This window comes from Diplotaxodon limnothrissa, linkage group LG7, assembly GCF_057381915.1.
Source record: "Diplotaxodon limnothrissa isolate DT_005_m linkage group LG7, D_limnothrissa_male_GT1.1, whole genome shotgun sequence".
NCBI lineage: Eukaryota > Metazoa > Chordata > Actinopteri > Cichliformes > Cichlidae > Diplotaxodon > Diplotaxodon limnothrissa.
In genome coordinates this window covers 65,338,694-65,364,386 of record NC_140602.1, presented here as the reverse complement: position 1 = coordinate 65,364,386, position 25,693 = coordinate 65,338,694, and the positions used below count along the sequence as shown (strand labels likewise).

At 41.1% G+C, this 25,693-nt stretch overlaps 1 protein-coding gene across 1 annotated transcript in view; it reads right to left on the bottom strand.

Moving 5' to 3' along the window:
* ppfibp2b (PPFIA binding protein 2b) overlaps positions 1-25,693 on the bottom strand; it is a 101,584-nt gene that overhangs the window by 12,609 nt on the left and 63,282 nt on the right. Inside the window, exons 6-19 of the mRNA XM_085360135.1 lie at positions 22,936-23,085; positions 16,062-16,289; positions 15,064-15,156; positions 9,765-9,876; positions 8,435-8,496; positions 8,265-8,340; positions 8,083-8,165; positions 7,917-7,984; positions 7,771-7,836; positions 7,629-7,689; positions 4,591-4,747; positions 1,681-1,816; positions 1,465-1,584; positions 1,224-1,374 (exon numbers count right to left, since the gene is read on the bottom strand). Coding sequence (XP_085216261.1) covers positions 1,224-1,374; positions 1,465-1,584; positions 1,681-1,816; positions 4,591-4,747; positions 7,629-7,689; positions 7,771-7,836; positions 7,917-7,984; positions 8,083-8,165; positions 8,265-8,340; positions 8,435-8,496; positions 9,765-9,876; positions 15,064-15,156; positions 16,062-16,289; positions 22,936-23,085 — 1,563 coding nt within the window. The remainder of the gene's footprint in view (positions 1-1,223; positions 1,375-1,464; positions 1,585-1,680; positions 1,817-4,590; positions 4,748-7,628; positions 7,690-7,770; positions 7,837-7,916; positions 7,985-8,082; positions 8,166-8,264; positions 8,341-8,434; positions 8,497-9,764; positions 9,877-15,063; positions 15,157-16,061; positions 16,290-22,935; positions 23,086-25,693) is intronic.

Genomic DNA, 25,693 nt, shown 5'->3' with positions numbered 1-25,693 from the left:
GAAACCACGCATGGGGAGAACATGCAAACTCCACACAGAAAGATGGTGGAATTGAACTCAGGACCTTCTTGCTGTGAGGCAACAGTGCCAATGACGTGCCACCGTGCTGCCCGTGCTGCAGCAACCCTTTGTGAATAAAGCAACAGGTTGAAGTAGCCTCTTCTACTGCAAAAGTGGTTAAATTGGCAGATAATGTGGAGCACCCATAAATTAGTAAACCTGCAAAATATTAATTCAATCATTGATAAAATGACTGACAATCTGACCATCCATCCATCTCCTTCCGCTTATCCGTGGCCGGATCGCGGGGGCAGGAGCCTAAGCAGAGAAGCCCAGACCTTCCTCTCCCCAGCCATCTCCTCTAGCTTGCCTGGGGGAACATCAAGGCATTCCCAGTACACCCAGAAGGTGCCCAGGAGGCATACTTGTCAGATGCCTGAACCACCTCAACTGGCTCCTTTGGATGTGGAGGAGCAGCAGCTCTACTCTGAGCCCCTCCCGGATGGCTGAACTTCTCACCCTATCTTTCAATCTGACTATCTGATGGTAATTTCATTGAATTTAAATGATTAAACTAACCTTTTAGTAATAAAAGCCATTCAAGTTCTGGTTGCACCTAAATTTAAAGAAATACTGCAAGCTGCATACCATAAAGGACAAATCTGAAAAGTATATTCAAAGACCCACTTTCTATTAAAAAGATGAAGAATTTAATGAAGAACAACTTAAAGAAAAATAACAAAATGGTCAAAAACCAAGGTAAACACAGTACATAAATAAACAAACAGTTGTGTACTCCTAGCAGAAGGATATATAAGGTGAGGTATTTAAAAAGAAAAACAGAAACTCCTGATACGGCGATCCAAGGTTTGACAGTTTCCATGGATCACAGTATTAATATAGATTAACCCGAAGAAAGAAACAGAACTGATCAAAATGATCTGGATGAGATGCAGAGAAAGGTTGGAGGTGGAGATGAGGTGTATGATGTGACAGTGTTGAAGGCGAAACTAAAGAGCTGGTTGAAAGGCAGAGGCAGGCGTTACTAAAGACCAAACAAACAGACAGACGGCAACAATGATCAGACAGGTAGAAATGGAAAATATGTGACACGCTGTATGGAAAACCAACACAGTGTGATTGTGTGTGCCGGTTGTCTTAGAAGCATCACTTTAGGAACCACACTCTATAAAGCAGTGATGTGTGCGTTTGAGTGTGTATACCTTCTCTAGGTCTTGTGGCGTGGCTGATAGCAGAGTCTGACCGCTGGTGACCCACTGGCGAGCGAGGATGCTGTACTGACCTAGTCCAATGTCTTCAATCCAGTCACACACCTGCTCTGTGTTCCACTTAGAAAATGGCGTCTTCAGATCTCTGCATAGGAACAAAACACCAAAAAGTGAACCGTGCACCTAATCACTACTATTCACTTTATTAATATAGATATTTTATTAATTAATATACTGTGTTTTCCCTGGACGGGCCAATCGAGGTCCAGCTGTAGCTCTGAATCCTCCCCTCTTGAAGTCTCCTAGCTCTGGGTCATGAACTTGGACAGGACTACCCGACTGACTGCGACGGATCCTTGCAGACAGAAATGAGAACATGAGTATAAATATAAAAAGTTTAGGACACCAAACATGTTGTTAAGTGTGTGCTCTGTATATCCTTAAAACATACTTCCCCCAGAGTTTCCTAATTCCTCTGTGACCCTTCCTGTTCTCTGGTGAGACAGGAGACTGCTGTCCAGAGTCCACTCCAGAGGACAGCGGGGACTGGTCTGATGGAAAGCACTCCTCCAGCTTCTCTGAATGCTCTGCCACAGGGAAAAAAACAATGAGGAGGGGAATCACTGCAGGAACCTGAGGGGAGCTCTGGGATCCAGAGTATCTGTGTTTCCTGCTATGGACAAGAACAACATGAACATCTGCTGCTACAAATTAAATCACACGTACGGGAGATTGTTCTGTTTGGAAAATTGACCGTCTCACATTGAGATTTTTCATACATGCAATAATAAACCACTTTTTGTACAGCACTACACCTTTTATGTGCACCAAACCAACAGTTTGAAATTCCCAGTAAGGTCCTCTATTTCTGATCACAATATTAAAGCTCCTACTCATACCTATAGTCACTGTTCTGGAATTACTTTCCTGGCTACTTCTAGGTCATAGGCTTTGTGTTTAAGCAAATATTCAATACTAAAACCTACTACAAATAGTCAAAGGACAACTCAAAAAGAGATTTAGGATTACTCTAAAGAAATCCCAAAACACAGCACAAACACTACACATCCAAAGACAACACAAAAGTAACCAAGTGACCACAAAGACACAAGAGAACAATTGCAAAAAGAAGGCTCTATACACAAAAACAGAATTTCACTACAAAAGAGACACGAATTTGTGTCTGAGAGAGAGACAGGACTACCTTAGAGAACACAAATAACCATAAAGATATGCAAAAGACAAAACAAAATAACAAAAGAAACAAAGCTCCAAAGATTTGCATCCCACAGTGACCACAGAGATGCTAAATTGCTGCAAGAAAGGCCTTAGACAAGGCTAGAAACAAATCTGAAACGTCTGCAAAAAACATAAAAAAATATACCAAGTGACTTGGTACAACCAACAACACAAAGAAACAGGAAGATGCACAGAGCAGCTGGAAAAAAGACACCAAAGGAAAACAGCTACTAAGTGGAACAAAGACATAATTGTTAGAAAAAGACTCAAAACTACAGTTTGTGTGTCTTTCTCCTATGTTGGAGTGCTTACTGTGTCAGAATTCAAATGTGGCTGTTAAACTGTCCAATATTTGACAGTGCTACATAAAATGATGCAGATAACCTATTTAGCCCCAGAAACAGACAAGCTGGCAAATTCTTCTCAACAGGTTTGTAAGACTCCTACACTTAGGGGTGAAATGATATACCCACCAACATCATAGAGGTCATGTTTTCCAGGAGATCCTGATGCAGAAGAGGTTAGTTAAGTGAGAAGGATGCAAGCAGAAAAAAAGCAGAAGGCATTATTAGTCAAAGCGTCTTTATCTCCGAAATAAATGCTGAATACATGTTTGATTGTAAAGCAGAGCTGTTGACGGTTAAGTCTTTAGAAGTACTCTAAATTACTGCTTCAAGCCCATTACTCTAAATATCTGTCTCAGTTAATATGCGCTGACCTCTGAATATGCATGCTAGTCCATGCTACATCTATCCATCCTATCTGCCACTCAGTGGTAGGATCAAGAATATCTGCCCAAATATTTAGAACCAGAAAACGATTTTCTAAGATAAGTGCAAAATATACAGGGTTTCTTAAAAGTCCTTGAATAAGAACAGTAATGTATTTTAAATAGTGCTCTCATAGACTGTATAGAAAGGATGGACACAGCCAACACAGTACCACAGACTGGTTAGTGCAGCCTTGTTGTGAAGGATCAAAATGAATGTTCTCCCCACAACAGTCTTCAGATTGTGAAACCTATTTGAAGCAGCTACCTTTTGATTTTGAACACTTGCTCCTTCAACAGGGAGCATCAACTGTGGACTGTGAGCGAGTGCAACCCCAGTGAGGCCACGAGAGCGAGTGGGAGCGGATGTCAGATTGCATCCTTCTTTGTTTACTTTGGGGTGTTTTAGCTAGTTGAACTTCATACATACTTAAGCTTGCACTCCTCGCCCTCTCGCAGTCCTCTGATTACCCTCCTGCCTTCTTAAGCTCTGACTCTGTGTACGCAGATATACGGGTGGCCGTGTGCTTTTATGCCTATTAGCTTTAAAGCGTATGTTTAATTCAGCAAATGCTGATGCGAGAGAGGCGGGCATTATCTTCGACAGCTCTCTGAGTCGTGAGGGAGTCCTAATAATCCTGGGCTTTAAAGCTGCTTCATCCTCAGCGAAAACGGCTGCTCACCCTGACTCCGCTCACCTCTCAGAAAATCTTGTTTTGCTTACAAGATAGATGATGCTTTTGTTTGCTCAAAGAGGCTTTCTCTCAGTGACTTCACAGTCACAGAAACACTGCGTTTCAGTTCTTCTGAAAGTGTATTTTCAGTTTTGACATTTGCGTTTCTGTGAGGGCATACAGTACCTAAAACCGGAGCACTGGCACTCCTGCAGCGAACTGCAGTCAGAGCACAAACAGGAGACAAGAGCAATCCGACAGCAGAGCAGGCATGAGGAGGAGGAGAAAGAAAAGGCACAGAAAGGAAGCAGTGGGCGAAGAGTTAGTTGACAAAGACAAAAAATATTTTTGTTTTGTTTTGCTTTGCAGTGCCAAATGATCTGTTCACTAAAATCACTTGCTTTATATTCCAAGGAAAAGTTACACAAGAGGGGAAATATGCATGTTGGCTTTCTTGCAAAGCTAAATAAGATGTGTACGGTCACTATGAAGCTACAGCCAGAAGGCTGCTTGATTAGCTCAGCCGAATAAATGTATTCCCCAAAATATACAAACATTTAAATTTTTCCCTTGAGTGCAAGGTCATGCAGATTTTTTAGGTTTAAATTACAAAGAGCGAGAGACCTGCATTTGAGATTTCACAGATTAAAACATGGTGCTTAACAGATACAACACTAACTCAGACTGTAGTCCTGGCTGTGGCTGTGGACAGGCGAGAGCTGGACGGGAGATAAATACTCTCCGTCTCCGTCGCCGTTCAGCTCGGCCCGCGGCTCGTTCTTTTTACTCAGTTTCCCCGGCAGAGTTTGGTACTTGTTCAGCTCCATGTGGGGATTCTGTACAATATAAAAAGCAAACAGTGTGTTACTCTTTCAGCCAAGTCTGGCATCACATTCCAGATATAATCTTAAAATGTATACAATTCAATAAATTCACTGCAGCTTTGAATCTAAAATGATTTTCAGACACCTCTGACTCTAACAAAGTGGACACCTTAATCTCTGTAGTGTTGCTATGTGGCTCCGATTCTCTTTTTTTACATTCTTCTTTAACTACACTGAAAGTTAGTGGCTTTACCCGATGGCTTTCATAAGATCACAGCGGGGCCGTGAGGTGATTTGTGTTTTTCCTCTGTTGCATAACCGTCTGTCCTTTAGACAGTGAATGTCTGATGATGCTGGAATATAACCGCACATTAAAGTCATCGGGGTCTGAGAGAATAACTGGAGAAAGGCCAGCAGAAAGAAACAGCTGGGAGGCAGCTGTGATGTCAAGTACTAGCGACAGCCACTTCAGGTGGGTCTTGGCCCTTTTGTGTGTGTGTGTGTGTGTGCGCGTTTGTGTGTGTGTTTGTTAGTGTAGACGCAGTATGATTATACGATTATATATTGACTATAATGCACTGTGAACTTGTCATGCTGAGAACAAGAGGTCAGAGGGCACCAGGACAGTTACATCACTGTTTGCTATAAAGCACAACATTACTACACATTCTAGCAGTTTATAAGTGGCCTCACAGAAAAGACGACAACGCTGTGAGCTTGTTTTTGTCTATTATATCCCTCGAACATATCACTAGGTCATCAGTCATTACTTGTTGATGTAAGTGCATCGGGTATATTTAAGAGATGCTTTGCCTTGTGTGGATCTTTTTATGCAGCCATATAACTACTCACACAGAAACTACTCCATTACTTTTTGCTTTTCTGTTACATCTCTCAGTACTCTGCCTCTTTCTGTATGACGAACACTCTGTGTACTTTCAATGTATGATAATTAGTATGTTCAAGTCTTAATTCATATGGCTTGATACTAATTAGTATGTCCCCTTGCCCTTGATTGGCTCCTCCACTTGCCTGTCCTGCTGCTGCCTCCTTCCCCTGCACCTGATTGGTTCCACAGTAGAACGTTCTTTACTGCTTATTAAAAGATCATTTCACCCTCCTGCTAGAGAGCTGGGGTCCAATCTCTACTTAACCTTTATTTATTAAAGTTACTTTTTTTAAAGTTAAAACTTAGTATTAAAGTGTTTCCTGTTATTTGTGAAACACGTATAATGAGGATGGATGACTTGCTGGCACAAACCAAATAATGCGAACCTGTTAGAAATCACTGAATAGGATAGAAAAAGGAGCGCATCATTCTAGACGTTTTAGACTATTTGTTTACTTATAATAACTACAAAATAACAGAAAATTTAGGAACTCTTAGAGGAAAGTTGCCCATTACCTGGACAAAAACAGTCACAATCACATTTTATAGCCAACAAATATTTTACCCTTTCATAAATAAATAGATTTTCTGCTTGAAAAATGTAAGCTGGTGGCCAAAAAGAAGTCAAAAATCATCAGGTGAATGACGTGATAGGTGAAAATTATGTTTGGCATTAAAAAAAACAGCAAAAGCAAGAATGTGGTCATGATCCAAATTTTAGAGGGATATATGTGAATATATCTTTAGATACAGTTTCTTATCATTGGGGGGGGGGAGTTGGTCATGAAGATTAGTTAAGGAAGGAGAGAAGGAAAGTGGCCCTAATATATCCCTGTGGCCGCTGTAATAAGAACTGTCTGAATTCTCTTAATACTGAAGAAAAGGTGCTTCAGTTCTTCATTTATTGCCTCATTTAACAGAGGAAACCCTAATCCACCCTTTCTGAAAGGAAAGGTGATCATCTTGACAATTCAAAGCATCGCACGTCAGACCATTCACAACAATAAACGATCAAAGTAACTGACGTTTGGTGCAGATTATCACATAAATAAATCCTGCTTTCTTATTACATAACATGCAAATATGTGGATATGTTTTAGCCCAAAGCTGGACTATGAACCACTCTGTTAAAATTCTTGCTTTAATCAAGGCAACGACTACAAAGGATCATCTCTTTAGTCGAAAGAGAAAATACGAGTGGACAGCAGGGTGAGATTTCCTGCGGGGAGTCTACACAGGAGAAGATTAGTGATGTAGTAGAGACGAGAGACCACAGAACGTATGAACCTGTAGTTTCGCCAAGTAAGATAGCCAATGTGATATGAGCAGGTGGTGGCGACTACATTAAAGGGTTACCTCAGTAAGATTCACCGTGTTGTTCATTTTTATACAGCCTGCATAAAACAACAAGGTAAAAACAGACAAGGCAAAGTATCCAATATGTGTTTGAAGCTCTTTTTGTGCCACGCCAACATTTTAATGAGCAGTCGGATTCTCTTTTCCTTATGAAATTACATCTTCCCCTGACTTCATGGTGTTTTCCATACAGGTCATGGAAAAACTGATTAGGAGTCTTTTTTTTTGACTATTTGGCCACAGCCCAAGTCTTGTTTATATTTTGATTTATTTCATCTTCTTTACAAAAAATATATACTAATCCTGCAATCTAAAGATGTATAATGAATACATGGGATTTGTGTAGCTAAATGTGTGACATCATGTTGCAGATCAGTACCTCGGCCCCTACATCTGATTCACTTTCAAGTGGCTGGATCTCTACAGCCTACAGCCAACAGAGAGACGGGAGAGACCAGAGAACACACACACACAAACCCAGAATTAGAAGGTTAGCAATCACACAGTCAGATTAACAGGACGTTAAAGATTAGCTAGAAAGGACTGATTTAAAGTACTTTTTAGTAAGCAGATGTGATAGGCTGGATTAGATAGAGATTAGTATGTTTATATTAAACAAGCGAATCGTGGAGGCAAACACTAACAGACCTTTTGTAAAGATCCACTCTGCAACTCTTCAAGACTGCTGGACATCAACCGGCGTCGATGCCTGCAGAAAAAATATTGTATCACTGACATCTGGTTAAGCAGACGTACACTTTGAATGTGCTTGTACTGTAGCAGGGCTTACCAAGACCCATTAAACAAACTTGGGTCAGCAGCGGACACCAGCGATGTCTCCACAGAGTTCTGGAAACTGCAACAGACACCGCACAGAGTTAACTCAGAGTCTGGCGTTCATTCATCGCGTACAGTACGTGCACTGCACGTTCATACCTGAAATCCAAATCCCTCTGATACGGCGATGAGGACAACATAAGCGGTGACGATCCTCTTGATGATAGCTATGAAGGAAAAAAAATTTTTTCAAAGCATTTGTGGAAGTGAGATTATTAACCCAATAATTCTTTGACTTTTATTTAAAATTTCTTGTGAATCCTACCTCTGATCTGAGGATGTCAGAGTGTGCTTTGTGAGTGATGGCTTTGAGCTTTAAACTGCCGCTCAGCTCCTCTTCACTGCTTCCTGGTAGATAGAAACCAAAACAATTGGCGGCATAGTGACGTTAGAGAGAAAAGACAGGTTTCCAAGCAGAAACTCACAATACAGAAAAAGGAAGCTCACCCTGCGTGAGTGCCATGACCTCCCTCATCTTTCTGTATTGGCTGAGCAGAATGGTAAGCTCCTCTATACGCCGATCCTGTTATCACCAAGGCAGAAATGGTCATTCTCTTTTTATTTAATCTTGTTGTAAATGATATATATTGTAGCAGTGGCAAAAATTATTTCATTACCTTCTCGTCATTTGAAGCCAACAAAGACTCCATCCCCACCTTTAACCTCTGGTATTCCTGGTCTAACAAAGAAGACAAAGAAGTTAAAAAGGATCCTATTGTACCCTCACGCTAGCTAGTTAGATCAGGGCAGCTGATGGGTGCACGAAGCGGTGCTGGTGACAGACACGAGAGCCGTGCAAATAGGACTAATCAAGCAAAACAAATACATGCTGACAGCACAACTGCCCATGCAGCATCACCTGGGACACACGTGGAAACTGAGCATTGTCAACAGCACCATTACCGAGAGAAGAACTAATGAGGCTTGCATCAGTATCAGCCACACAAACACGAGCCGGCACCAGATTTCATTTAACATCCTTTCAAATGCAGAAACTTATCTAAATGGGATTTTTTTTGTTTATTCAAACGACTCAGCTTTGAAATGATATGCATGTCATCGGTGGCTTTAGAGCAGCATTTATAAGGCAACAAGAAAGCAATGAACTGCAATATGACAATGCCAGGAGGAAAAACAAAGCACAAAATGTCAGGATACTGCAACGCTCTCTGGTGACTCCTCCTGCAGGAATCAATAAACTAGTTGCATAGTTTTATCTACTACTTGTCCCACTCTCTTCTGAGATTTTCTTTAGATGACATGTTTATATTATAGTCCTCTCAATGTGCTTGTTATGTTCTATTTACTCAGATTTGAATCTATTTTTTTACATGCCTCACTGTGTGCATTTATCAGCGTGTTTGTGTGGTACTTTTATACTGTACTTTATATTCTATGTGTTCTTCCCAAACCGGAAGGCACTTTGGGTGAACTCCTGTTAAATAAAGATGATTCGATGTGGTATAAGAAGTTTGCACAGGACAGTGGACGCTGCATAGCCTGACACTCTTCTGAGTCTTTTTGATTTGAAAGGATGTACAGGCTCACATCACAGACACACACTGAAGCTTAGCTGTGGTCCACATTCCCGATGAAGAGACTACTTAGCCTCGACATTTAAAGTGTTTCCCTGTTTGGTTTTAAGTTTCACATTTGAGTCATAAATGACCAAAACAGAAAAATCCAGCTGTCCAGGAGGTTGCTTAGAAATTAGCCCCATTAGCAACATAAATGCCTTACATTTGTTAATCAGATGCTTGATATACACCTCCTCTACAGCAGAGGGCAGCAAAGAGTGGAAAAAACACAAGCCAAGTGGAGAACAGAGAAGAGAGGAACTGTTGATTAGATGTTACAGTAATCAGAGTTGACAGACGTGCACATCGCTGCCTCTCACACATATCTGCACTGACAGATTTGATTGGTCAGACTGTCAGCTGAGTGTACCTCTCTCTGCGTTGTCATTGGCGCTGCCGCCTCTGGCCAGCAGCTGGGTCTGTAGGCACACGATCTCAGCATCTCTGGAGGCCAGGAGCTGCTGCAGCTCTGAGATTTCTGCCTGTGGAGGAAGTCAGAGTAGATGTCTGTGAACTGGGTCGATCTTCCAGGTCAGTGGATGTCTGTGAGCTGTAAGTGTGAAGCAACTAAGCAAATCATTTTTCTTAAAAAGGAATCATTTCTAAAAACCAACCAGCCAACTGATGAGCCATCAGAGTAACACATAAAATGAGTTGTGAATTCTGAGATTATTCTATATTATCATCATTATTATTATTATTATTTGGCACTGAGCACCTTCTTTCAAATAAAAACTACACAATGGAAATATAAAACAAGCACTGAAAGCCACATGTAGCCACAAGTTATTTTGGTTTTCTGCTTTAAATCAACCCCACTATTTCACTTTTTTACAATACTTTGTTAAAACAAACTCTACCACAGCTTTCTCCACACGATCTAAGGAACCTGCATCACCACTCAAGCATCTATCCAATGGAAGTATTTCTGGCAAAAAAACACAATTTCTGACACGTACTACAGTCTCCACCCTCAGCTGTTAACTGTAACATGACTGACATTACTGCATTGTAGGGATGGGTATCGAAAACCGGTTCTTGTTGAGAACCGGTTCCCACTGTTTCAATTCCTTGGAATTGTTTGCCATTTTTGCAAACGATTCCCTTATCGATTCCAGTCGCCCCGAATGACGTCACCATGTTCCGGAGCATCATTTACCTGGCAGGAAACACGGCGGCTCAAACGCTCAAAAGTTTGGTTATACTTTACGAGAACAGATGACAACAGGGCAACTTGCAATACTTGCAAAGTAGATATTTCATTTAAGGGAGGAAACACTACGAATATGCAAAAGCATTTGCTCACAAAACACACGATAACCTTAAATGAATGTCATGTTTTTAATCCCGCTCGACTCGTGAATCTCAACCCAGCAGCAGCGGTAACGTTTGCACGTCCTCTCCCGTTAATGCGGCAGGTAAATAATCAACTAACAGTGCATATTATGTTAGCGCGATCTGCCTTATTACAAACCTGCCATTACTGTGCATTTAGGTGATCATGATGAGAGAGACAGACAGAGTCTGGCTCAGATGCTGGCAGTTGTCGCTGCAGCGGTGTGTGTGTCCGGTAGCGTCTCCTTTCAGGCCGGGATAGACGAATGTCACCGAGCAGTGTCTGAGTTTGTGGTCAAAGGCTTGCACCCATTTGCCACAGCAGATGCCCCGATTTTTGGTAAGTGAATGTGTTTAATTGTAGGCAGGGACATTACTGGATATTCTTGTGTAATTGCTACAGAATAATTTATGTTATACTTTGTTATTGTTACAGAAGAATATTTATTTTATTATTTTGTATTTACAATTTTTTTTTCCTGGGGACTCTGTGACCCCATTGAAGAGCCGTAGGCTGGATCTCGTAAGATCTCACTGTTGGGTTTGTAAGGCCATGTTACTCCTAAATTTCTATCTTGTTCAAAGAGAAGATATAAAACAAAGTTCTAAGCTAATCGACCTCTGTGTACTCCTTTTTTTTTTTTAAAGAATCGATAAGAGAATCTATAAAGAATCAAATCGTTAAACAGAATCGAAAATTGAATCGGAATCATGAAAATCTTATCAATACCCATCCCTACTGCATTGTGCCCAAACAGCTGAAAATGAGGCCAGGACGATGTGCCATAAACTGCACTTGGCTGTGGGAAGACTTCTTAACAAATTTATAGCATAGTACAAAAAGGTTTTGACAGATTGTTTCCTCTGAATAATTGGTTCAGTTTTGTTGAATGACATTCTGATATTTATTTGATCTATCACTAAGCAAATATGTGTGTTTCTGTGCACTGCATTCATACAGTTTACGTAACTTTAGCTTACTAGCATTATCTGATAGCATAGCATGCCACCTTCTCATGCTAATATAGTTCTTTTTGGCTCCAAAAACAACATGGCAATGGTCAAACAAACAAAATTTGAGGTCCAGGAAACAATAAGTGGCATCACTTTCATAATGTCCATCTTTTATATACAGATGGTGTAAAAACTACATTGTTTTTGTAGATTTGGGGCAGAGGACATATTTAAAGCCCCACACAACACAGAACACCCCCACATATGTGCGTTTGTTTTATGTGCATTTGTCCAGGTGAACTTTTGTTCTCCGGCCAGTAGTGACAACTTTCAAGAATAACCATTTCAAGATTATCAATCACGTCCATCTTTTATATACAGTCTACAGCCTAGTGACTAAGAGCTAAGAGCTCAGTCAGACCTCTCATCACTTTAATTGAAGCCAACACAAACGGACAAATTAGGGTACCGATGCTTCCGTGTAGGGAAAATTCAAATACAACAGCAAAAGGGAATGTTAGCATCAAAGGAAGAAACATCTTCTGCAGTATCATTTTTTAAAAGAAACAATAATACTGATATTTTATACATATGCAAGCGTTAAGCCTCTGTCTTATTTTTCAGTATTGACCCTCTAATATAATAAAAACTGCTGTACTTCAGTATGCCTTCAGTCACATGCAATCCACGTTTTCTTTATCCATTACAACTTTCCTATTCTCAGACATCAGATTAAATGACTAAAGTGCCAAAATAAGAATTAAACAGGAAAACATTTATCTCCAAAAAATCATAAAGTGGACCCTGTTATTTAAGCTATTTGCTTGTGTCTGCTCTGAGGCCTTGACATGTTATGACAACCTAATCTGAGTTAAGATGAAAAGAATAGTAAAAAAAAGTAATCACACATTATGCTAACAAATACAGTGGAGGCAACAGCTGAAGACAACAGGTGTGTGCACAGACTGTATGGTGGCATGCTATAAGTGCAAACTTAACAATGCCTGCAGCTGCTCTGCAATAAAACCCAGAAGCAAAAACCTACAATAGGGTAAGAAGCAGGGGAAGCCAGAGAATAACTCAGAGATGTGCAGGGTTTTGTTACTACCATCAGATCTGTGTTTGTCTCGAAGGCTCCAAATATTACAGAGCATATAAAATAAAATGAAAGGCACCAGCCAGGAAATCTGCTGAAGTGAGACTATGTGGAAGCCATCATTACCGTGTTATATCCTTAGTGCACAATATGAACACAGTAGGGTCGCACAAACACACAAAACTGATAGAATCAAATAAATTCACAAAATCCATGCAAACGCACACTAAAAATCACAACGACGGGAAAGAAAAAGCCACAAGTAAAAGGATGGAATCTACTGGTTTCTGCTTTTAAAAAATACAAACCTTGTCCTTATCAAAACCAGTGTAGGTTTTGATTTATTTATTTATTGTGTAGGTTTCTCTGTCCGGTCCCTTCCTGCTCAAAGGGACAGGACAGAGCTTCACAGCTATCGCAAGACCAACAAAAACAAATGCAACTAAGGAAACTAAGGAAAGAAAAGAAATGAGAAAAAAACACGAGAAGGGGAGGAGCAAGACGAGAAAAGTAGAAAAGAAGAGGCCAAACATAACACTAATCATAGGAAAGAAATCAACACGGGGAGATGACAAGCGGCAAGAGCAGGAGAGGAGGAAGAGGAGGCACCTGTGCGCTGCGCCAGCGCTCCTCCCAATGCTGCTTCTCCAGCTGTGTGTGCTCGACAGTCAGCTTGAGGCTGGACAGCTGGGTCATGAGCGACTGGTAACACACATGGAGAGAGTAAGAGATAGAGAGCTAGAGAGGGAGAGAGGACAGGAAGAGAGTAATGACGGGGAGAGATTTAGGGATGTGAAGAGAAAGGAGGAGCGGAAAAAAGTGAAGAGAGCAAGCCGCAGAGAGGGGTTAGTAGAGAAGAGGAGAGGAGGCGGATAGTGAAGGAGGGAGAGAGGAGGAAGGAAGCACTGTAAGCACAGAGAAACCAATGGCAGTTTGACCTCCTTCAGACAATATCCAACAATATGTTAGAGAGAGACTCTGTCATAACAAAGGAAATGAAGCTGCACGTCTCTGCTGCTGAGAAACACAAATGAGTGAAGCTCTGATTATTTCATCCTGATGAATGAAGGTTAAAGAAATTCACCTGGTGACAGTCTGATCAAATTATCGAACGTTTACGTATAACATCACAGTAACACCAGCTGTTAATTTTATCTTCTGTTACAGTATCCAGCATCCATTCTTGTCTACATCTGCTCTATTTCCTTTTTCATATGTGCAATTATCAGATTAGGAAGTCCGTCCTTTACACAGGTTTGCTGGAGTGACTTCACAGGCCAGTTTCCACATTTTGAAAAGTCTTCTTCCAGTGAGTTTGATGAGAAGTATACACCACACTCACATCTATGATATGAAGTTAGTCAGATTAGTTTAGAGCAATGTTTGGATTCGTTTAATGTAAGTCTGGAAGAAAAGGGGAACAAGCCGCCTGGCTTTGTCCAAAGGAAACCCACCCTAATGAAAACTTCAGAGCTCATTAAGTCCCATTTTTTTATTCATTTTTTATTTATTCTATTGTATTCTACACAAAATAACTCTCGAAAAAAAAGCAAGAGCTGCATTTTATTAAAAATAGTGGAAAAACACAACAAATCTCAAAACTATATATGCGCTCCTTACAATTTCACATCAATAATGCAATTTAACTTAAATTTAAGAAACGCCAAGAAAATACCAGATGGAAAATCTCAGAGACTAATGAGCTCAATTAGTGATGTTGTTGGATATTAAAAAAAAACATCTTAAAGAGGCCGAGCTGTTCAGAAGAAAAACTCGGAAGGGACTAACTGCTCCGTGAAAAACTATGTGGGCAAAGAGTTCAACAATTTAAGGGTAAAAGCTTCATAAAATAACAAAAGATTAGAGAAGTTCAAAGTATTGGGGCATTGCATCATAACATTTAAAGATCCAGAGATTCTGGAGACACCTCTAGACCAAGTACCAAGGCTAAAAACCAATGAAACGCTGCAATTTTGGGGCCCTACGACAAGTGAAATGGACATCTGTGAAGACACCACTAATACTAAATGATGTTTACAGATTTTGGAGTAACATTGAAAGAACTTCTTTCGCACAGAAGACAATGCCAAACCACAATTTACATGTTTTCCAGCAGTAGTGAAACACATTTTTAAGTCTTCATATTCAAAAATATAATAAGATTTCTCAGTTTCAACATTTGATATGCTTTTTGTATATGTTACACAGCATCCCAGCTTCTACAAACAGATTTTAAGTGCATGTAAAATGCATTTTACACTGCTCTGTGTGCTTTAGCGAGTACCTTGGTGGCTCTTAATTTCCTCTCATACTGGCTCTTCTCTCCCTCCAACTCATCCACTTTGCTCTTCAGCTGCTTAACTTCTTGTTGCAAATCCTGCAGAAAAGCCAAACCATAGCATTCTTCAGTTAGCCAGACCACTTTACATACATGTGCACAATTACGAAACTTTTCTGATGTTTCAAGCAATTCTCAAAAAAAGTTATACATTTCATCTACATGTCACAATCGGCACGAGGTTCATCTACATGAGTGGGCACGCATGCCAGCATATAAATGGGAGGGTATTCAAACACCAGGTTCACATTCAGTGCAGTTATAAAGGTCCCCGGGGCCAGACAGTGGTTAATAAAGGGAACAAGATCCTCCTGAAACAGACACCACAACGTGCAGTTAACAACCAGGAAACCCAGAACACTACTGAAAGCCTTCCGGGTCGCACATCTGCCAGCTGCGCACTGCCAGCATCTGGGGGAAATTTTGGACAGCAGGGTTATAGGGACCGTAACATGACCCATCCACCTGGTCAGTGTATTAGGAAGCTGACAGATGTAAACTTTGTTAGTGGAGGAATCACTGTCATGCAAGGAAACCACATCGAATCTAATACAAAACACAATTCTGGTCCTAAAGGCAAGCTTGAAAGGATTTATAGAGACAACATCCTGATCGGTGCTGAAATACATTCCAAATGTTTCAAATACTTGAGGAGTTCACTCTACGTCATACTGCTGGAAGACTTTTTAGGTAAATAACTCCTCAAATGTATGGAAGCATTTAGAAAACCCAATCGAAAGCCTCAATCACTGCAAGAACCAGAGCAGAGTGTGACCCCAACATCCTGCAGTACACATACAGACACTACAAGAGAGGTTGTTAGCTTGATTCTGTGGAATATTCCAAATACCGGGTGGTGTGTGGACTGGTTAAAAGGGAAGAAGAGAAGAGAAGAAATGATGGGGAAGGAGGGTAAGATGAGTTCATCCATCAAGTCTCCCTACGTGAACAGTCTTTCCTCCATTGTGCTGCCGGGCATCAGAGCCAGACAGGCTCAGGTCCAAGCCGACCAACCCAACTTGAGGGCTGTAGCCCTGGGCTTGGCCGTCTCTTGGCTCCCCCTGCTGGGCCTCCTTCTCCTCCAGGGCCCGTTTCTCCTGAATGCGAGTGCTGATCTCCTCCTGAAACCTGCACATCTGCTCCTGGAGCTCACTGATGAGATTTACCACACACTGGGAGGGTTGGAAGACAAATGAAGGGTGGCAGAAGAGGTGAAATGGTGAGATGAGGAGAAGAAAAGAGGAATAAATGAAAGTCAGTTGAGAGGAGGAGAGGAGAATAAAACATGAACTTATTTGTTAATCAGTCAGTACAGGGAAAATGGTTGATGCCACATCTGGATCACTGTTGGCCATTTGTAGTAGAAACTCAGAAAACACATAAAAATCTTGTGAAACACACAAAGCACAAAGATTTACACAAACACTTGAAGCGGAAGAAAGAAATGCTTAAATTCAACTGGAGAAAATGTTAGAATCCTAGAAAAGAAGGAGCATTACACCTCAGCACATTGACAAACAACTGAAAACACAAGAGTAACTTTTACTCCTTTAAAAACTTTTGCATTATGCAATGCCCTCCTCTTGTATTAGTGCTGTAACGGTGAGATTGTGGGAGACAGATGCAGGCAAGGCATCATGCCTCACCGTCTTACATTGTTGAAATAGTGTGAAAAACAGATCTGTGCTCATCTACAGCGCGAGTGTTTCTGCGCCACCTCCCTGCTGGCTCAATGTGACCACTGACAGGAAAGGAGCGACCACTTTATTCTTAAGGTTAGTCTGGGGTCAGAGGAAAAAGCAGGAAGTCTAGTGGAGTTTGGAGAGCAGCGGTGAGCAGACAAACACCTCCTGACAGCCAGAATTAGAGTGAGGTGGTTAAGAATGGGTTGTATTGTTTGGGCGAACTGTGCTCCAACTGAGTGGATGAATCATTGTGTCCAATTAAATCAAGACAGTGGTCACAAATCACTAATTTGTCTCAGAGGGTTTTCCCAGTCGAACCAGCTTTTGTACAGGAATTAAAGATCGAAAGGTCAAACACAACACGCCCCGTTGTGATACGACCACGACACTTTAGGCGTTCCAAAAGCCCTCAACCAACAAGTCTGTCATGCTGATGCACTTAGTGATTTTGCATTGTACTGGCTGTTAAGCTAATGTCGAGCGTATCCACTGAGGACAGATCAGGGCTAACATCTGTCTTCTGCTGACATTAGAATAGTTTCCATGGCAACTTCTGATGTTGCACAATATAAGTATGATACCATATTGTAAATATAAAAAATGGCAATAGGAACAAGCTGCCAAGATTTCAGTCTCTGTCATTGTGCTTCGTGGCCTATTTTACATTTTACATGAAAAGCAGCTCAGCAGGCAGGGCTGTTTTAAACTACATAAAATCCACATTTCAGGCATCTAAAGCATAATTTTGTATAAGTAATAACCCCATCTGGCGCACCAGGGTTATTATATCATGCCTGAGCTCCAGCCAAGTCTAGTCGCATGGGAAACAGAGCCGTAACCCAGAATTTAGACCAATAAAACAAAACAAGACAGGATGTAAAGACAGGAAAAAAACAGAGCGTACAATAAAGAAGAGACATGAAGGTGCACAGAGCAAAGTCTCTAACTGTTCTTTTTGTTTACACACATTAAATGTTGAGCAAACTGTTGATCTAAGAAAATGTCACAGCTCAGGGGAATCTTGTTCCTGAAAAGTGGTTGCTTTAGTACTTAAAGGTGTCCGTGAGACGGCAGCGAGCCTGTGTGTGGTGTTGGTGTGGTTTCCTGAGGTGAAAGTGTTTGGCCCCGAGGAATACTCAGAGTGGATGCTTGCCATTCCTCCTGACAGCCTACCGGAGCCTCGCAGCTGTTACTAACCACACACACAGACACACGCACAGACACACACATCCTGACTTTACTGACAAAAATGCAGCCCCATCATAACGTAAACAAAGCAAAGCACCTCAGCTGCACACCGGACATGTTGGATTCTGGTGAGTACGTATGTGCATCTCAATACTGAATCAATACTAAACCAAGACAGCACCAACTTATAAAAACGGCTCATTGACAGGACTGATGTTAGATTTATGTGGTGGAGCCTCAAGCTGAGAGAATAGGCCTCATGATCCCTGAAGCAGCCTGAAAAACAGACTAGATAAAGTGAATAAGTGCCGCCCAATTCCTGTTGAAGTTTGTGCTGCTTTTTTACATTTTTTGCAATATAACCTATTAAAAAAGGACTGCTTGATAATATCCTGCACTATTTTGTTTAATCTGCCTGTTAGATTTAATGACTCATTAACTGAAGGTGCCGAAATGCTGTTCCGGATTGTTCCAGCTCATTGGCTACATGAACTCATGCATGTAACCTAAATGGATTTTTTGGATACATTTCAGCACCAAAACTACTGTGTTAGGTACAGGCATGATGCCTTGGGTTAACAGTAGCCACATGCTAGAAAGTGACAAGATTGCATGTAAAAGATGGGAACATGCTGCAAATATATTTCTAGGAGCACACAAACGGATTTACTAACATCTGCGATATGCAGGTTACTGCTAATTGCACCAGTATTTAATGCTGAAAACAGGTATTGCATTTTTTGTGCTGGATATTAAAATGAACTGACCACCCGTGCTAAGCAAACAGTGCAACTTTTGTAAATCACTATTTTAAACCAACATTTTAAACATCAATTTAACAGTAGTGTGAGACAAAGTGGTGCAGCTAGCATGACGTGAGTAGAAAGTGCCAAGATGTTGGCACTTTCTACTCAAACCAAGGGTTTGCAGGCAGTTTTCTTATGAAATAAGGATCATGTCAGGTACACTAAACTCAGGTTCACTGTACCTGAAATGGTATCTGAAATACTGGACAGCTCCCAGGATTTATTGACAGAATGTGGCTTCCTGACTGAATAAAAAAGTTTTCTGCTAAGACAAATGTTCTTCTTGTTATTGAGTGAATGTGAGCTTTGCACAAGAAGCAAAGTCAGCTCACACTTGCAGGATTTGCAGTGTGGCTATCATGCACGTTCAGTTAATGTGCACCTTACAGGTCAGAAAACAATATTTCAAACTACATCCTGTCACTTTTTGTACATCAGCCGTCTGTTCCTTCTTTTTTCTCTGTCCTCTCTCTTTTCATCTGTTCCCTTCACTATCTCCTCCCCTCTGTCTGCTTCCGCTGATGCTTATCACACTCCATCCATGTGCGGTTGCAGAGTATGGGCCCCTGCATGTCAAAAATGCTGTATCGTGTTTATTCTATCAGAGCACGGCCCTGGATGGCTTGTGATAGCTTTACACACAGACACACACACAGCGAAACCACATGAGCAGCCTTAGTATCCGTTTGTGCCAGTGGGAAGCAGCTGGGTGTCACAATGAACAAAGTCCACACAAAGAAACTAGTGAAGACAAGCAAAGGCTGCTCAGCCGGACTTGGTTGGAATGCGTGTATGTGTGCATCGTTATTGTGCGTTCTGTCAGTGAGGGAAACAGCGTCCTAATGTAACTCTCACCTTCACCGAGGCCCAAACCTGTTGCTGAGCTGAGCAGTCGTTTTCACCTACAATCATTGGCCACTTCATTGGGTACACCTGTTCAAGTGCTTGCTAATCAAAATAGCTAATCAGTAAATCAAATGGCACCAACTCAATGGATTTAGGCATGCATGCATAGTCAAGATGACCTGCTGAAGTTAAAACTGAGGACCTACATGGTTGTTGGTGTATTTCAGTGGGTGCTGATCTACTGGGATTTTTCTGCATAACCATCTCTACGGTTTACAGAGAATGGTCCAAAACAGCGGTCCCCAACCTTTTTTTGCTCCACGGACCGGTTTATGCCCGACAATATTTTTACGGACCGGCCTTTAAGGTGTCGCGGATAAATACAACAAAATAAAAGAAGTTTTAAGAAAAGAAGATTTATTCATAACACGTGAAAAGACCCAGGAAAACAGAGTTAACGATAAAAACGATAACAAAATAACGCTGAAAACCGATAAAAACCCTGAAAACCATACATTTCACACCTGAGCCTCAACTCTCGCGGCCCGGTACCAAACGACTCACGGACCGGTACCGGTCCGAGGCCCGGGGGTTGGGGACCGCTGGTCCAAAAAACTGAAGATACCCAGTGAGTGACAGTTATCTGTGAGAAAAAAAACTTGTTGATGCAAGAGGTCAGACATGAGCAGCTGCTTTGAGATTATGAGAAGGCAACAGTAACTTGAATGACCATTCCTCACAACCAAGGTTTAAGATCACCTCTCAACATGTCAAAGCTTGAAGCAGAGGAACTACAGCAGCAGAGGACTACACCAGGTTTCACACCTGTCAGCTAGAAAAAGAAAACCGAGGCTACAGTTTAAATGGGCTCACCGAAATTGGAGAGGATTGGAAAAATGCTGCCTGGTCTGATGAGTTTTCTGCCGCAGCATTCCTGGTTAGATCAGAATGTGGTGTGAACGGCATTAAAGCTCCAGCCTGGCTTGCATCAACAGTTCAGGCTGTTGGTGGTGTAAAAGTGTTGGGGGATATTTTAATGACGCACTATGACACACTCACTTAAATGCCATCGCCTACCTGAGTACTGTTGGTGACCAAGTCCATCCCTATATAACCACAGTGTACTCATATTCTAATGGCTGCTTCCAGCGGGATAATGTGCCATGACACAGATTGTATTAAAATGGTTTCTTGAACATGACAATGAGCTCACAATACTTAAATGGAGGGTGTTCACTTTTCTGTAAAAGTCATGACGGCCATACTAGAATTATTGATTTCTTGACTTCACAAGGTGGAAGGGCTTTAGGTGCACCAGGTATTAGTGAGGCTCGTGAGTTTCAGGTGTTTTTTCACAGTTTCAGTTAATTATTTCTAAAGTCTCCGATCAAAAACAAAAACTGTTCCGCTGACTCTTTGCAGGATGTGAGCAGGGTGGTGCTTAAACTACTGTTTGATGTGTTCTGGCTTGTTTCAGAGCCTCACCAGTGAAGTTTGTACCCCATCCAGACACATTTCATCATTACCTTTGCCAGTCAAGTTGGCCAGAGGGTGGGCATGTTTTCACCATCTGCCTGGTTATTATCTGGGTGACAGATATTTCAGGATCGCAGGACAGATTCTTCATTTGGCCTCTACGATTTCCATTTAAATGTGGGACAAAAACTGTGGGAAAATCCTGCTCGTGTGACTTTTTCACTGGTTTAGTGGGTAAACCAAACCTGAAAAACAACAAAAGTAACAGCAGGCTGCTGCTGTGGAAACGAGAGTCAACATGAGAGTTTCTAGAGAAAGCTGTAACGGTTTTTCCTTTTTGTTACACATGGCTTAAAGACAAACCGCTATACAAGCGTAAAAAGTTTAACCGTTACCATGAAACTTCAGCAACTGAAAGGATTTTTTTTAGAAAGATAGCAAGAGGTCTGTAAGTAAATCTTTGAATAAGAAAATTATGAAATCTGTACTAATTTGCATAAATTTCCAACAGACAAGTGTACAAGGTTTCATGTACAGACTGTGCCTTGTGTGAAATAGCCGTTGCCTATACAATAATGTACTTACAACTCTGAGGCTGATAAGAGCCCTGTGAATAGACCCGGTTAGCATCAAACACACATTCCACCAATCACACTCCTCTTTAGCGGGATCGTCTGCCACCAGCCGACAGGTGAGGTCTCACAGACAGGAGACGGGAGGAATCAGCGCCTCATAGTTTAATCCACACATTAACATTTGTTTTCCTTCTTTATAAAAAGCTTGGATGAGAGAGTATAACTTGTGAGAACAAGCACAGACGCAGAAACCAAAGTTGCAGAAAGAGTTAAAAAGCAGACATGTAGTTACTGTTATATCTGTAAGCCAAAATATTGCAAATACATATTATACAATAACATAATAATCCCCCCTCCCCCCAATCTGTGCCTTTCTACTGTGACAGCAGTAGCCCCTGGTGAATGTGCATGTTCCCTCCTGGCTTTGAGACAAAAAACACAATAAAACCAGACAAACAGCTTCCATACATCCTTAGACAGCATGTCTGAACTCCCCAATCCTGTGGTACTGCTCGTACCACAGGATGCGTGTCCCTAAATAACCCCTCATGGAACATACGGAATAAAGATTATTAAGCTTTATTTGAAAAACAGTGGTAAAAACAATTGTGTTGTCTATTGATGTGCATTTTGAAGGTGATTTCATTCAAACCAAGCGGTGGCTGCAGACCTGATCATACCAGCGATGATGTTTTTGTTCCACTGGTTGCTCTTTGCAGCTGATAAATAGCCCAAACTAGCAGAAATGTAGTGAAGGATCACCCAGGCAAACACAGCTGAACAGTTAATGACAGTTGTGATTATTCAAGACGCTAATATCACATATTCTGATGTTGCATTACAGAGTTTTAGAGTTGGGCAAGATGAAAAGTATGAGACAGTCGGTATCTGGCCTTTCCACCTAATGAAGTACCTGAAAATCAATGTGTATAATCAAAGTACCAATAACTGTTTAATACCAACAAGTAAGTTAAAATAATACTCTTAATCTGTGCCCTAAAATTAGATAATGGTTTATTTCCCAACCATAAACAGGATTAACTGTGCAAAGTAAAATGTTCATCCTCCTGTTATTTAACTCTACAATACATCAATATGTACACAGAAGGGAAAACTTCCACTCAGGCAAGTGTGGCAGGGATCTTGGCTTATAGCCCATTAAACACAGACATCATACAAGTTTTCCATTTCTAGATCAAAGACTTGAATGTGTTTGAAAACATGTTTGTTGACTTTCCGTACCTCAGCTTTGTTCTGCTTTGTGTCTGTCGAATCCTGCGGGTGTGAGTTGGTTTGCGTCTCCTCCATGCTGACCAGCTTCAGTTTGAGAAAGGACACCTCATCCATCAGATCCAGCTTCTGAGTTTCTAGCGAGGTCCTGCTCATCAGCTCCTGGGAGAATCACATGTGCACCATCTAAGTCAGATGCATGGGAAGCAAACATGCAACTTACTCAAGCTAGAGCTTTTGGAGATCGGTGTTGTGAGACTAAGCAGGCTACTCCACTCAGCGTATTATTGTTCCCACACTAACAGAGCAGAGCGGTTGGGGCCCAGACCCCACAAAGCTAAATATATACACACACACAAGCGTGCTAGAGACTCTATTAATATATGCCTTCTTTGGTATGAGAGAGAGTAAAAGAAAGAGCATCTAAAAAAGAGAGAGAACGAAAAAAAGCACTCTACTGGACATGAAGGAACGTTTTTCTGACTCATACAAAACTCTGTTGCTTTCAATTCCTCATCTAAACTCCTTTAAATTGCACTTCCTCCTTTCTAAACTCAAACTACAGTTGACCTGGATTGCTGATTAAGCCTTTAACGTCCATCTTCTTGCTCCATACTTGTTTAGTATGAAACATTTAGAAAGAAATGGGAAGAAAAAACACCCCCAAACAGACCAAATATGAACTTACCAGCTTTTTGTGCACCAATTTAAAAAGCTTAATAAGGAAAAACAAAATTGGGACACGTGTAAAAACTAGAGATGGACCGATCCGATATTACGTATCGGTATCGGTCCGATACTGACCTAAATTACTGGATCGGATATCGGAGAAAAATAAAAAATGTAATCCGATCCATTAAATATCACGAAAGCACCTCACAAAACTTGCAACACGCCGTAACTCACCTCAGAACGTTAGCACGTCGGCGCAGTATGCATCACGTGATAGAGCGGCTGTGGCATGCGGGACCTGTCGGTGGTCTGGATAGCATTTGGAGCTTCGCTAGCAACCTGGCATTTCATCTCCGACAAAGTTATCCCCGAGAGAAGTAAAGCAAGTGTGTAAGTCCATCTCTGAATGTTTGTAAAGCATTCCTGCGTTAAGCTTAACAAACGACTGCCTCTTCTTGCTGCTACTTCAATCATGAAACTGCTTAACGATCAGCTGATCGGCTTTTCTGTCGGGAGTACGTCTCTCTTGTTTGCTTTTGGCCCACTTTGCACCAGAAAGAGGAAACCAGTGGCTGAACAACAGCAGCACGTTTAAGCTTGATAAGCTGTTGTTAGAATTTATTTAATATTACTTTCTACTCGAGGATCTTTTTCTACGTAGCTGACGGCTGGTAACTGTGCAGGGGCGGATCTAGCAAAGTTTAGCCAGGGGGGCTGATAGGGCATGAACAGGGAAAAGGGGGCACAAAGACATACTTTTCTTTCTTATTCTCATTTAAAATGTCTAGCTTTTAATAAATAATTATCTGACAGCCAAAGTTTTAATTTGATGCAAAATGAATAGAAGTCCATTATTGTATATAGTAACTATTAAGTCTAATATATATACCCTAGTAAGCTATAGTACTTTTTCCTTTGGGAAGGTACCATCTGTGCAGTCTGCAATTTTGTTGAAGAAAGATGTTGAATCTATTTAATATTTCTTGAAAAATAATTGATTTCTGTGCATTTTTTTTTCCACACTGCATCAAATTAAGGTTGATTATGTCGATTAAGCATCATGAGGTGGAGCGTGAGGGGTGGTTCCCTATTTTTTATTTATTTATTTTTGTTGTTGCTGGGAGTTGGAACCCTATTAGTTAGGTTGCTTAATATTTACGCTAAGTACTCTTTAAAATACCAGAATAGGGAGGATGGTGTATGTTTAAGTTTATTAGATTGATCAGTATTGCTGAACTATGAAATATTTTTTTTGGATACAGGTATAACAGAATAGCTTTAGTGTAGTTGTTGTTTTAAACTTGAGTATGAACTTATACAAAATGCAGCAAGATATTTAAAAAACAGTTTTGTTGATTAAAAAACACTATATCGGATTCATATCGGTATCGGCAGATATCCAAATTTATGATATCGGTATCGGACATAAAAAAGTGGTATCGTGCCATCTCTAGTAAAAACTAGGACTGCCAACTCAAGTGTGACCCCCACTCATGATAATATAACAATAACTGTGGAAAAAAAATTACAACTTTATATGATTCCAGGAGGTTTGGTTCTGGGGCAATGGTGTCGAATGGCGGTGGCTAAAGCTGCCATATCCCTGTTACTTTTAACTTTGCTAAACAGGACAAATGTCGTTGATATATGCAGGACTCAGCTTGTCCAGTTAAAGCAGAGCACTCGATTAGACCAGCTACGCCCTGTAGTCACACATGTGCGAGTCAAAACGCACAGTTGGGTATTTAACCGAGCAGTTAGCGTTAGCTCAGAGCGCTGTGAAGGCAAAGAGGAGTGGGAGCTTTAGAAAGAGCACAAACAAATCTGAAAATGAACTAACTGAATGAAGGCTCGCAAAAGTTCACCTCTTTCTAGTCCAGTCCTTCAGTCAGAAAAGCAACAAAAGCCAAGTGAGTGAGTCAGTGTAACGTAACCGCTTTGTTATGGGAAGTGATTTTCCCGTAGAAGTTGCCGCTTTGACAGAAATGTTTTTGCTGTAAGAGGTAGTCATATTTTCTTTAGTCACAGTCAGCAGTAGGTACTGAAAGTCTTTTACTGAGAAAGCAGAGAGCTGTGATGAAGTGCAAACTGAGGCTGT